We start from the raw sequence: 12,401 nt of genomic DNA, 5'->3' as shown, positions 1-12,401 counted from the left end.
GGGGGAGGTGGTAACAGCTGTTTTTGGGGAACCACCAACATGGAACATCTCTCATTACAAACCTTTCAAACTGCCTTCTTACCCATGGTTTCTGCTGGGCGCCTCTTCAAAGAGGGGGGTGCACTTTCCTTGCGAGTTAGTGGGTTTTTACGCCGGTCACCACCCTTCTTGGCTTTATAGCGCAACTTCAGATTGGGCTCAGATGCTGAAGCAAATGCAAATAAGAACATCAGGTCCCAAGTTATGGTCAAAAGACACATGATGCAGCAACCCTGGTGAAGCTAAGCAGGTCTGGGTCTGGTCAATGCATGGATGGGAGACCACTGGGAACCTCAGTTATGCTGACTTGAGCTCCACTGTGGAAGAAAAGCGGGGTATACATGCAAGGCTGTCTTCATCAGTGATCAGGAAGATATTCTGGAGATTTCACAAATGCGATTGCCAGCTCGCCATTAGTGAGGAGTTTTTGGTACTTTGGCAAGGCAAGTTCAGTGAAAGGTCAAGAAGAGCTCTTGCTTTTCTCTAAGCTTGGAGAAGGTGGCAGGTTGGGGTGGGGTGAAGGGCTTTCCCTGATGTCGCACCAAGCCACAGAGATGCTAGAAAAGCACGGCTACGAAGAACCAAGATGTGGAAGTGCAACTTCACAATTCGCCATATAGTGAGTCAGACCCTTGGTTCCTATGTGGACAATAGGAAGCAAATAAGGTGGGTCCAATCTTAAAGGATTTTCTTGGCTTGAGCCTCCAGTCTAAAGTGTTAATAGGTCCCCCCCCCCTTTTTATATAACACTTCAGGGAAACTACAGAAACAAAGGATGTAAAAACAAGCTATACACTGGAGTAATTTGTAAAAGGGAAAAGAATCATATTTACAGTCTATATTTAAAGACTATATTTATAGCCTATACATTACCTTTAACTTAAAATAATATCTGATGCAAACATTTTAAATATACATGGTAATCAACTGCCAAGAAGGAAAGAGGCGAGAGGCAGAATGAACTTTTGCCCACAAGGATTTAAAAAGAGCTGCTGCCCTCCTCTTCACAGGGGGAAAAACGCCATGTATTTGCAGTCCAGTGGATGACAGAATCACCACAGCAGACACCAACATCCAGTTCCTTAGCTCAGCAGGCAAGCCTCTTCTGAATTAATTGCGACGCTGGCTTTGCTTCTCCGAAGAGACTCCAGAATTTCTGCTCCTTCAAAATGATCACTTTTTCCTCTCTGAAAAACCTCCCCCCCCCCTCAACAGGCTCCCTTCAACTCTCACTCTCAACATTCGGCCCTCTCAGCCCCTCCCCTCTGGTGGAATGCAGACTGCTTCACCGTAACCTTTGATATACATCCCCTCTTGACATCTGCATGCCCTGCAAATTATTAAACTAATTACTCAAATGACACAATTAGTACAGGACTGTCGATTCTGACTAAGAGCATCACTTCAGGATCTTAGGCAAAGGTTCTTTCTGTTCCTGCTACTCTTTCCTTTTAAGTACAGATGTCAGGACTTCAGCCTGGGGCCTTCTACATGCAAAGACTCGACTGCTGAGATCTCTTGTGTTTGCTTTTTAAAGAGAAGTACACTCTTGCCACCTAATGGCACAGCGGGGAAATGACATGATTATCAAGCCAGAGTTTGCCGGTTCGAATCCGCGTCGGTATGTTTCCCAGACTATGGGAAACACCTATATCGGGCAGCAGTGATGTAGGAAAATGCTGAAAGCCATCTCATACTGTGCGGGAGGAAGCAATGGTCAACCCCTCCTGAATTCTACCAAAGAAAACCACAGGGCTTGGTGGGTGCCAGGAGTCGACACTGACTCAGCAGCACACTTTACTTTTACTTTCCACTTGAATGGATTGTAGGGACTTTGGAAGCTGCCTTATAATGAGTCAGACTATTGATCCATCTAGCTCAGTATTGTCTACATTGACTGGATTATTCCAGAGGTTTTAATATGAATCCACGCCATCTCCCATCCTTCTCTCTGTCTACATGGCTGGGCAGAAGGAAGACCTCTTGGACCGCTGGCCAAGAAGACCACTTCTGGGCCGCTGGCCAATTTCCAAAGATCCACTTAGTGGTTGGATCAATTACAAAGGAATACCGGAGTGGGTGGATTTGATCTGGTTCCTCAAGGGCCCTTGAATGTACCTAAGCAAAAGACGTATGCTCCCTTAGTTTATATGTTGAAAACACATTGGCAATGGGTGGATGTGGGGAGTCTAGCAAAAGAAAAGAAGGAAGTATGCAAGACCAAAGTCAGCCCACTCCTGAATGCTGCAGCCATAATCCCTTTGATTATCATTCCTAATCACTCCCATGGCATGGACTTGTGTGCTTAAAAGGAACTTGCCACTCTGTCCTCCTCTGCATACCAGACAAGAACACTTGCTATTTTCGACTTGTGCATTCATTTGCAGCAACTGTCCCCATTCAATCCAGCACAGCCTCCCCCCCATTGGCTGTGCTGGTGTCTCCCTTCAGTTTCATTTTAGACTGTGGGCCCATTTGAGACATGGAACCCTCTTCTCATTTCACTTGATACGTAACCCACTTTAGAAACTTTTTGTTGAAAAGCAGCATACAAATAGCTCAATGGTGGGGCATCTGCTTTGCATGCAGAATGCCTCAGGTTCAATCCCCGGCATCTCCAGGTAGGGCTGGAGATGAAAGCCTTCTGCCTGAAACCTTGGAGAAGCTGCTGTCAGTCAGTGTAGACAATACTGGACTAGAAGGAGCAGTGGTCTGACAGTATAAGGCAGCTTCCTCTGTTCCCAAATCATCATCTCAGAATGGAAGAGAGGAAGAGGAAGAATGTGCAAATGGAAGAAATGGCAGATTCCTCTCCACTCCAAAATTCTGGGAGAGGTGGTCATCATACCTAACAGAAGTCCACATTTATATTTATAGCCTTGTCACAACTTTGACATCAATAAAACGTTGCCAGGAGGGATGCCAACTTTTCAGCTAGTCCTTGCTCCAGAGCCTTCACTAGCAACTTGATCCACAGACATCAGCCTGTGATAATATCCATGCCAAGAAAAGCTTGATCACGTCTGTAAATCCAGCTGCTGTTAGGCAAAGGAGCAGATGATACAGAGATTCCCTCTGGTCAAAGAATCCCCTTACCTGTTTTCCTTAGAGGAAAATGTTCTGGAGAGTCTCCAGAGCTGTTGGAGATGGAAGGAAAGAAACTGGGGGGCACAGAAGCGGCTGGCCCTTCAGGCTCCATTGGCTCCAAGGACCTGCATGAAGAGGAGAGCAGAAAGAGAAAGGGTTGCCATTTAGGTCCTTTGGTCCGTGTAGCATAGTGAAAAGAATCAAGTGTGAGCCAGGGAACCCTGGTGCAACACTTACCTTCATTTGAATTTGTTGCCTGGACTATGGCACAGTGCATTTGGCATGTGTGAGACAATGAAGCTAGACATCTTTTGGCATTAATAAAGCACCTGGTTTCATGGAAGGCATCCCCAAATGTGAGGTACGGGACACCCTCCCTTTGCATTCTGTCAGCACCTGAATTCAGATCCCATGCTATTAACAACGGTTCTAGGGAGGCCTGATCATACCTGACTACTGGGTAGTGAAAGAGCTGAATTTGCAAATTTTCTTCCATCTCACCAGCAGTCCAAACTAACGTCTAGTGAGTCACATCTGAGTCATGCTTTAGATGCAGTTCAATCAGATATGGATCCTAGAGACCTGCTTTGGGCAATCTCTCATGATGGATTCATAAAACAGAAGTTGCAAAATTCATTCATGATCTGCTGATGTCGATATTGCAAAGCCAAGACATGAAAGGACTTTGCGTAATCAAAAGGAGGGCTTTTTCCCTCCAGAGGAACTGCTACCCTCTGGTAGGGATGTGCAAACAGGCTTGAATCTGAACCTGTTTGACATAGAACCGACTTAGTTCGAAGCTTCGGGGTTGAGCCGAACCACCCCCAGTTCAGCTCGACACCGGACCGAAACCACCCCCTTCGTCAAGTCTTTTTGTAAAAATAAAAAAGAGAGAGGCTTTCGGGGGGAGGGGGGCCTTTAAAAAAAAACAACTTACTCCCTCCGGGGGCTTCTCCAAGGTGGCAGGGGTGGTGTCTTCAGAGGTTCCTTCTCCCACTGCTGGCCTTCTTCATTTTAAAGAAACCCACCCAGTTTGGACATCTATGGCCCTTCCCAGGCCTATTCCCCTGTGCAGCAGCCATCTTGGAGGCCGCCGCTCCTGTGTAGTTGGACTCTGCCTGGAAAGGGCCGAAGATGCCCAAACCAGGCGATTTCTTAAAATGAGGAAGGCTGGTGAAGGGAGGGAGAACCCCCATGGAACACCCCCCCCCGCCTGCCCCCTTGGAAAAGTCCCCAGAGGTAAGTTTTTTTAAAAACTTACTTAACTGCTCAGAGACAAAAGTTTGAGGCAGTGTACAAATTTGATAAACAAACAAAGACACACACACAAACAAAAGGCTCGAACCCCCTGAACTGAGCCAAACGGGGGGGGGGGGGGGGAGGAGGCGTGTTTTGAAGGGGGCAAAACCAAACTGGCCCTGTTCGCTTCAGATCCGGTTTGAACTGAACTAAGCCAGGTGGTTTGGGGCACAGCCCTACCCTCTGGAGGTCTCCCCTACTATTTCCTGTTGTTGGCTAGGCTATGAAGAAACTTGGGGGATAAGCCAACAATGTTCATAAGAAGGAATATAAGTATTGTTTTTACACCTACCTGACCAGGACAACAGAAAATGAAGAGTCATTCATGCTGTATTGGTATACATTGACTAGCTTCCCTATTATGACAACCCTGAATGCTAATAATGTAATTGGGTCAACTACCCTATCAAAAGGTGTAACAATAGAGGTGGTCACTGGAGATGTAGCCAGCCCACCTGTATGATAAAAGCAAGATATTAAGAGTGTATGCACAATCCAAGATATCAAGAGGGTTAACGGAGCATCTAGCACAGTGCATACCCATGGAATTTTGAGAACCGGCATAGTGCAGTGGCTACAATATAGAACTAAAGTGTCGGACTAGGACTTGGGAACCTTGGGTTGAAATCACTCAGCTATGAAGCTCATTGGATGATATTGGACTAATTGGTCTCCCTCAGCCTAAACTACCTCACAGGTTGTTGTGAGAATAAAATGGGAGGAGAGAAGAATCATTTGCTGCCTTGAACTCCTTGGAGGAAGGGTGGGATAGAGACATTCTAAAATAAATAAAGACGTAGGTTTGCTATCCATCCTAACTAAACAAAACCCTCAAGATAGACAATACAACAGTGAGATTTGTGAAATATCACCACCTTATCTCAACACACACACACACACACACACACCACACCCTATTATTCCCTAGATAATCACAATATTCATCCTGATCTTCCATGAAGGATGAGAAAACTAGGCACTGGAATGGACATAATGGAAATTGGAGTTGTTTTCAAATGAAAAAGGAAAGGGGGTAGGTGACATAAAAGGGAAGGCAACACAGATACAGGAACAGAAGAGGAAGTAAGCAACGTAAAAACAAGCAGGGAGGCATACAGACAAAATGCGTAGATACATTAAAAGTTGTGTTGGTTTTACAGCCTGGGAATTGTAGTTTAATGAAATTGCGGAGAATGCTCAGGTTCTGGTGCACAGTTTTGTAAGCCTTCTCCTTGCCCCTTACAAAACTACAATTCCTAGGATACCCAGGAGAGAATGAAGATTAAATCAACTGAATGCTATGGTAGAGATATGCTCTACAATACTTTCACTCATGATGCTAAATGCCCCTTTGAACTTCTCAATATCTATCCATGTGCCATGCAAATGTTGCAAATGCAAGACAGAAAGTGAAAGAGATTTTTCTAAAGAGGATAAACACAGACATTTGAGAGTAGCCACAGACGGTTCATCATTCGGGATGTGAACTCAGCCTTCAAATGTGGAGTTACAAATGTTGTGATGGCTGGATCTATGAGTTGTTTCCCACACCAAAGAGGAGTGTCACTCTTCAGTTTTGCCTCTTGCATCATGCAGGCTGTCTGTTCACTGTCATCTCTAAAAATGACGTAAGACCTGAGTCCAGAGCTCCCTCATCTATGGTATAATCCAGGATATCAAATCAACCCATCTGGAAAACAGTAGGCAGATTATCCCTGTTTCACAACCCAAAGGCTCTGAGTTTAAGTACTGAGGTTTGGAATAGGCCTCAGCTAAGGTTTGCATGTTTGCAAAACGTCTCACCTGTATGGCATGATTGGAGCATTGGTCCTTTCCAGAGCAGCCTGCTGTTTTTTCAGGATGACCTCAGCCAACTTCTGCTTCACAACCATACTCGCTACAGCACCTGTTGAGCAATTAGGCATATGTGAGCCATTGTAGACATGGATCATCATCTTTTGTAACCCCAATAGAAATAGCTTTTGACACCATTGACCATGGTATTCTTCTGGGTTGCCTGAGGGAGGTGAGATTGGGTGGCACTGTTTTAAAGTGGTTCCATTCCTACTAGCAGATTCCAGAGGGTGTTGCCTAGAGACTGCTGCTTTGCAAAGCGAGAACTAAAGTATGGAGTTCACAAGGCTCCATACTGACTCCAATGCTCTTTAACATCTACATGAAACCGCTGGGAGAGCTCATTAGGAGGTTTGGTGCAGGGTGTTATTGATATGCTGATGACACCCAGATCTATTTCTCCATATCGACTTCATCAGAAAAGGGCATAACTTCCCTAAATGCCTGCCTGGAGGTGGTAATGGGCTGGATGAGGGATAACAAATTGAAATTGAATCCAAATAAGATGGAGGTACTGACTGGGAGTGGGGACGGAACACCAGAGATGATTTAGATCTGCCTGTTCTGGATGGGGTTGAACTCAGCCTGAAATATCAGGTACATAGCTTGGGAGTGCGCCTGGATCCAAAACTCTCTCTGGTTTCTTAGGTTAAGGCAGTGGCCAGGAGTGCTTTTTATCAGCTTCAGCTGATACTTCACTACACCCATTTCTGGAGGTAGATGACCTTAAAACAGTGGTGCATATGCTGGTAAGCTCCAAGCGTAATGCACTCTACGTGGGGCTCCCTTTGTACGTAGTCCAGAAACTAAAATTGGTACATAATGCAGCAGCCAGACTAGTATCTGGGACAACCCAAAGGAGCCATATAACACCAACTTTAAAAGAACTGCACTGGCTACCTATATGTTTCCGAGCAAAATACAAAGTGTGGGTTATTACCTATAACATCTTCAATAGCTTGGGTCCAGGGTACTTGGGTCCAGAACCCTACTGCTTATTAAGATCATCTGGAGAAGTCCAGTAATGGTTGCTGCTGGCTTTTTTGGTGTCGACTTGGGACCAGGCCTTCTCTTGGGCTGCCCCAGGCCTTTGGAATATGCTCCCTGTCAAAATAGGAGCATCTCTACCTCTGATCGCTTTTAGGAAGACCCTCAAGACACACCTGTTTCCTCAGGCTTTTAACTGAAATTAATTTTAAACTGTTTAATTGTTTTTATGCCAATTAAATTGTTTTTACTCTGTTATATATTTGTTGTGTTTTAAATTGTGTACACTGCCTAGAGATACACATATCATTATATGAAATAGAATTGATTAATTAATTAATTCCATACATTACTCATTTATTCCATTTCTATCCCATCTTTCTTCCATGCTGGAACTCAAGGAGGCATACAAAGGTTCCCAGCGGTTGCCCATCCAGACACTGACCAGACTTAGAGCTGCTTAGCTTGAACAAGATGACTGTACTGTGTGCCTTCAGACCATGCCCCGGGATCCAAAGTGTTATGCTTTTTGTGAAGGAGGACTTCTTTATCCATGCTAAATATTGTGCTAATTCATTTCAGTTGAGGGACACTGACTTCTAATAAGATGAAAGTGAGTTTGATTTTTGAGGTTCTTGTTTTTTGTCTTCACACCATACCTAATTTCATAAACTTGCATCATGTGCCCCTGTAAGTCATATTATTGCCCTAAAATAAAGTCAAACAAAAACCCAAGTGTTTTAGCTTTTTCTCATAGGAAAGGTACCTCAATCTCTTGATTGGTTGTGGGGCTCAATATTTATTTTATTTTTTTAAAATCAAATTTGTACACCCCCTCAAACTTTAGTCTCTGGGCGGTTATATAACAATCAAACAACCAATTTGGGGGGGGGGGTCCACACAGAATATGCTTATGTTTCTTAGGATTCTAAGGGAAAACTGTGGTGAAGTCACCCTCGGGTCTCCTTGCAGTATCACAGACTGTCATTCTGCTGATACACTGCTGCAATAATATTTACAAGGCACGAACAGGCGTGGGAAGTGGCTGCAGGGAATTCCCAGACAGGTATCACCCAGCCAATCTATGAACTGTCCCCTCCCAAAGTTTAAGGTAGAGGTTAGTGTGTGTGTGTGTGTGTGTGTGTGTGTGTGTGTGTGTATAGATTTTTTTAAAAAAGCAAACCTAGTTGGATCAAGCTCAACAGCAGTACAGTGTAGCAAGAAATAAGGATGTCTTAAATGGGGCAGGATCACATCACTACACAACTAACTAGCAAGTGGTAGCATTGGCCTTTGATACAGAAAGCCTAAGTTTAATTCCCCCTGCACCAGAGACTAACTGGATGGATCATCCTAGGCATAGCCTGTTCTCTCAGTCTCAGCTTTCCTAGCTGTAAAATGAGAATATTACTGGACATGACTGGCATGAATAGATTTTTTTTTAAAAAATTAAATTTTGGTCAACAAACATAAAACATGCAACACTACAGCCCTAAATTTTGATCAACAAACATAAAATATGCCCCACTTGATACAGAGTTAATTTGCAGAACAAGCAAGCTTGCCATCCTTCAATAAAAATAGAAATATTTCGAATCAATGTTTTGTCACTCTCTATTCTGTGATCCCAGGTTGTTGTTTTTTAAATTAACACCATGAGATATGCAGAGCCATATAACAAAAGAAACCACCCCAACACCAGAGTCACCACATCATTAAATCTCATTGGCTATGCACTGTTGTTGTCATGAAACCAAATCAAAGCAAGGGCAATGCTCTCATACTGGTGTCTTCAGCAAAAACTGCAGAAAAATGATTCCCAGCAGCAGGGAGTGAGGTTGCTTCTGTGACCAGGACGGTGAACAGGAGGTGATAGTAGAGAAAAGCTGAGCAGGGGGGAAGAGGTTGCTTTCATCAAAGCTTTCATCTCCCAAGCCCTCCTTCTTTTGAGCTAAAGAAGCATGTCTGAGAGCTTTCAGCTCAGTTTTAATTAAACCCATAAATAGTCTGCAGTCCAAAGCCCTCCCAGCCTTGTCTCTGAGTGTGTGTGTGCCTGTGTCTGGTGAAGGAAATAAATAATTGTATTTTGCATAATTTACATAAATGTGGTATATATATATTTACAGATATATATTGGTTTGTCCATCTATATGCACCATCTCCCCTCTGCCACCCCCCCCCCACACCAGAAATGAGCAAGTGGTATTTAGTCAAGCCCCAATTGGTAATTTAATTTCTAAAATCTCATGATTTTATGCTGATCCACTGATCAAGAGGGATGATTTTAAGATTGTTTTTTAAACTTTGAGAGCAATTGCCCTATCTGAAGATATATATATAAATATAAACGGTTTGGGCCCGGGGTATCTGAGGGGCCGCCTGCTCCCAAGGGTTGCTGCCCGCTTGACGAGGACATCTGAGGGGGCCCTGCTCCAGGTGCCGACAATGAGAGAGGCCCAGCTCTCGTGCACTCGGGACAGGGCCTTCTCTGTTGCTGCTCCCAAACTTTGGAAAGCTCTCCCAGTGGCCATTCACTCCTCGGACTCCATCACGGCTTTTAGAAAGCTTGTTAAAACTTGGCTTTTTATCCAGGCTTTTACATAATCGTTTTTACTGCTGCTACTGTGTGTTTTTATCTGTTGTATTGTTTTTATGCTTGTATTTTATAGATTTTAAATTTGGTTTGTTTTTATATTTTTTTAGCTTAATATTTTTATTGTCTTTTTATTGTATGTTTTAACTTTTGTAAACTGCCTTGGGGTTGTCTTTTAACCAAAGGCGGTATATAAATGCAACAATAAATAAATAAATAAATAAATAAATAAATACATACATACATACATACATACATACATACATAAAATTACAATACTGGAAATGGTGTGTTCAAGCACATGATTTGAGTGTGTATACAGACACAGACACACAAGCAAGCAATGACTTTAGGCATTCTTCCAGAGCTCATACAATTTCTCTCCCAATCATACCTGGCAATCAGAGTTTGCCTTAAGATGTACATCTCCATCTTCCAAAAACAATGCAAGAAGCACAACAGCTTGTTGTTTTTGAATATGTGGGATTGGCGATACCAGCTGTGTAGGAGCAGCCTGGCTCATTCAGAACTGAAAGCAATGGACCACATGAGCCAACATTTCAGACAATGACAGTTTGAAAGAAGGGAAACCAATTTTACAGAAAACTGGTGCTGTGGGAAAGTGCAGCTCCTGAGCTTGACGCTAGATGGCATGCTGTGTCAGCGTATGGAAACTGAAGTCATCAGTCTGTGTGTATGCGGAAATGGGTATCCTGGCTGTGCTGAAGGCTGATTAATACCAACTTGGACCATAAGATCTCAGAGATATAAGAGACCCAATCCCCAGCTGTGAGGAAGGACCATCTATCCATTAGCAGCTTGCTGATGAATCTCCAACCACTCAGAGATGAGAAAGGGGCTTCCAGTGTATGCCCCTCCAGTCTCTACTTTCTAAGCAAACAAATCTTATTATACAAGTGCTCCAAGCAGGGGGATTTCCCTCCTGGCCATCGATGGGCAAAGTGGAGGGGCAGATACTTTTCTGGGATGTTGGAGAAGCGTTTCCTCCAGTGAGGAGGAGGTTCCCTCGCTTTACAGATATCATGCTGGAAAGCCCCCAAGTTGGTCCAACATGTAGGCTGCAGTGGCAGGAGCTATCACAACAGAGGTAGGAAGAGGATATTTCTTTCATGGTGGGATAAAAATACATTTTCTTGAAGAAAGTCCAAGGTCCCATCTTTTTCACCTCCAGTTGAATTGTCCCAGATGGAAGCATTGGGAAAGACCTCTTCCTAAGAACGTGGAGCCCCATCATTATTCAAAACAGACAGAACCATGTTAGAGTGACCATTCATTTGACCCGAGACAAAAGGTGCTCCTTCCATCTTTTTGAATGCAAGCAGGGATCACCCCCTCCTTCAAACTTACTGTCACGGAAAATAGTGGGGAAGTGTTTCCCATCTGGTGTCAGCCACAGAAAAGCAGGGAGGACTTCTGAAAATGCTTTGCTTGCTAGTTTCATGGCAAGCCTGGGGAGACATCTTCCAGGGGTGTTGAACACACAGGCTATTTTGTCACAGGGCACCAGGGTGGACTTTACAGCTCACTGATTGCCTCATAATTTCGTGATCCCGGAAAGGCCTGAACATCATCACTGTATACACTCACTGACACAAAGCTTGTCTCCTTACACACCAGCCTACCACACATTTGCCCACATAATCCAGACCAGAACTTGCCACAAGCAAAGGGCAGGAGTAAGCAAGGAGTGCTCCAGGAAGATGTTGACAGAGCCAGTGCCTCTAGATTTTTGGCACATTTGCCTTTGGCCCTCTCCTCCTCTCTTGCCCTTCAATCTTACATTTTTTCCTCCTCTGGGATGTCACTATATATTAAGGCTGTTCACACAAACAGGCCTACCTTACCTGGGTAGGGCTGCTCATGTGAAGTGCCGGGATTGGCCTCAATCTACTAACTGTATATTATGGTAATTGTATCATCGTAATACAAACATTATAACTTTTTTCAATATTTCCTGTGCAAAATGCCTTAGCTTCAAGCACCTCAGGATTTGCTGTTTCCTATCAAACTATTGAACCGCTGCTGCTTTAAAATAATAATAATAATAATAATAATAATAATAATAATAATAATAATAATAATAATGTAAGTTTTTCCCTTATGGATAATTTGTCACTCTAATGTAGAATTCTGATTTAATCAGTGTGCATGCAGCTCTGCTCAAAAGGTGCTATATAAATGTGAAGTATTAACAATTGTGAGATAGGACAGAAAGTGATATAAATGCCACAGAACTGCACACTGCCAGGCCAAGAACGCAAGGCACTCGACCAGCAAACATTTTTGCATGCTGTTATCTTGCAGTCATGGAATTTGCCTCATTCAACTGCGTCAAAACACCTATAATGAGTTCCATAATGATGCAGCATGACAGATGGGAGCTTTATCTACCTCAGATCAGCACTGCAGGCTTACCAAAGCAAGCTAGCCCTGGGTTTACAAGTTTCTCAATGTTTGTGAGATTTTTGCTATGTTTCAAAATCTGTATTTTAAAAAAGCACATGCATGCATGCACATAAAC

The 12,401-nt window shown here is 43.6% G+C and overlaps 1 protein-coding gene across 8 annotated transcripts in view; it reads right to left on the bottom strand.

The window, feature by feature from the left end:
• HDAC7 (histone deacetylase 7) overlaps positions 1 to 12,401 on the bottom strand; it is a 248,207-nt gene that overhangs the window by 42,199 nt on the left and 193,607 nt on the right. For all 8 annotated transcript variants that reach the window (XM_053297649.1, XM_053297653.1, XM_053297656.1 and 5 more), the window contains 3 exons: positions 6,229 to 6,331; positions 3,136 to 3,251; positions 83 to 205 (listed from right to left, as the gene is read on the bottom strand). In XM_053297649.1, the coding sequence (XP_053153624.1) occupies positions 83 to 205; positions 3,136 to 3,251; positions 6,229 to 6,331 (342 nt within the window). The remainder of the gene's footprint in view (positions 1 to 82; positions 206 to 3,135; positions 3,252 to 6,228; positions 6,332 to 12,401) is intronic.

This window comes from Hemicordylus capensis, chromosome 2 (assembly GCF_027244095.1).
Source record: "Hemicordylus capensis ecotype Gifberg chromosome 2, rHemCap1.1.pri, whole genome shotgun sequence".
Taxonomy (NCBI): domain Eukaryota; kingdom Metazoa; phylum Chordata; class Lepidosauria; order Squamata; family Cordylidae; genus Hemicordylus; species Hemicordylus capensis.
The sequence above is the reverse complement of the archived record's forward strand: the minus strand, read 5'-3'. Positions and strand labels throughout refer to the sequence as shown.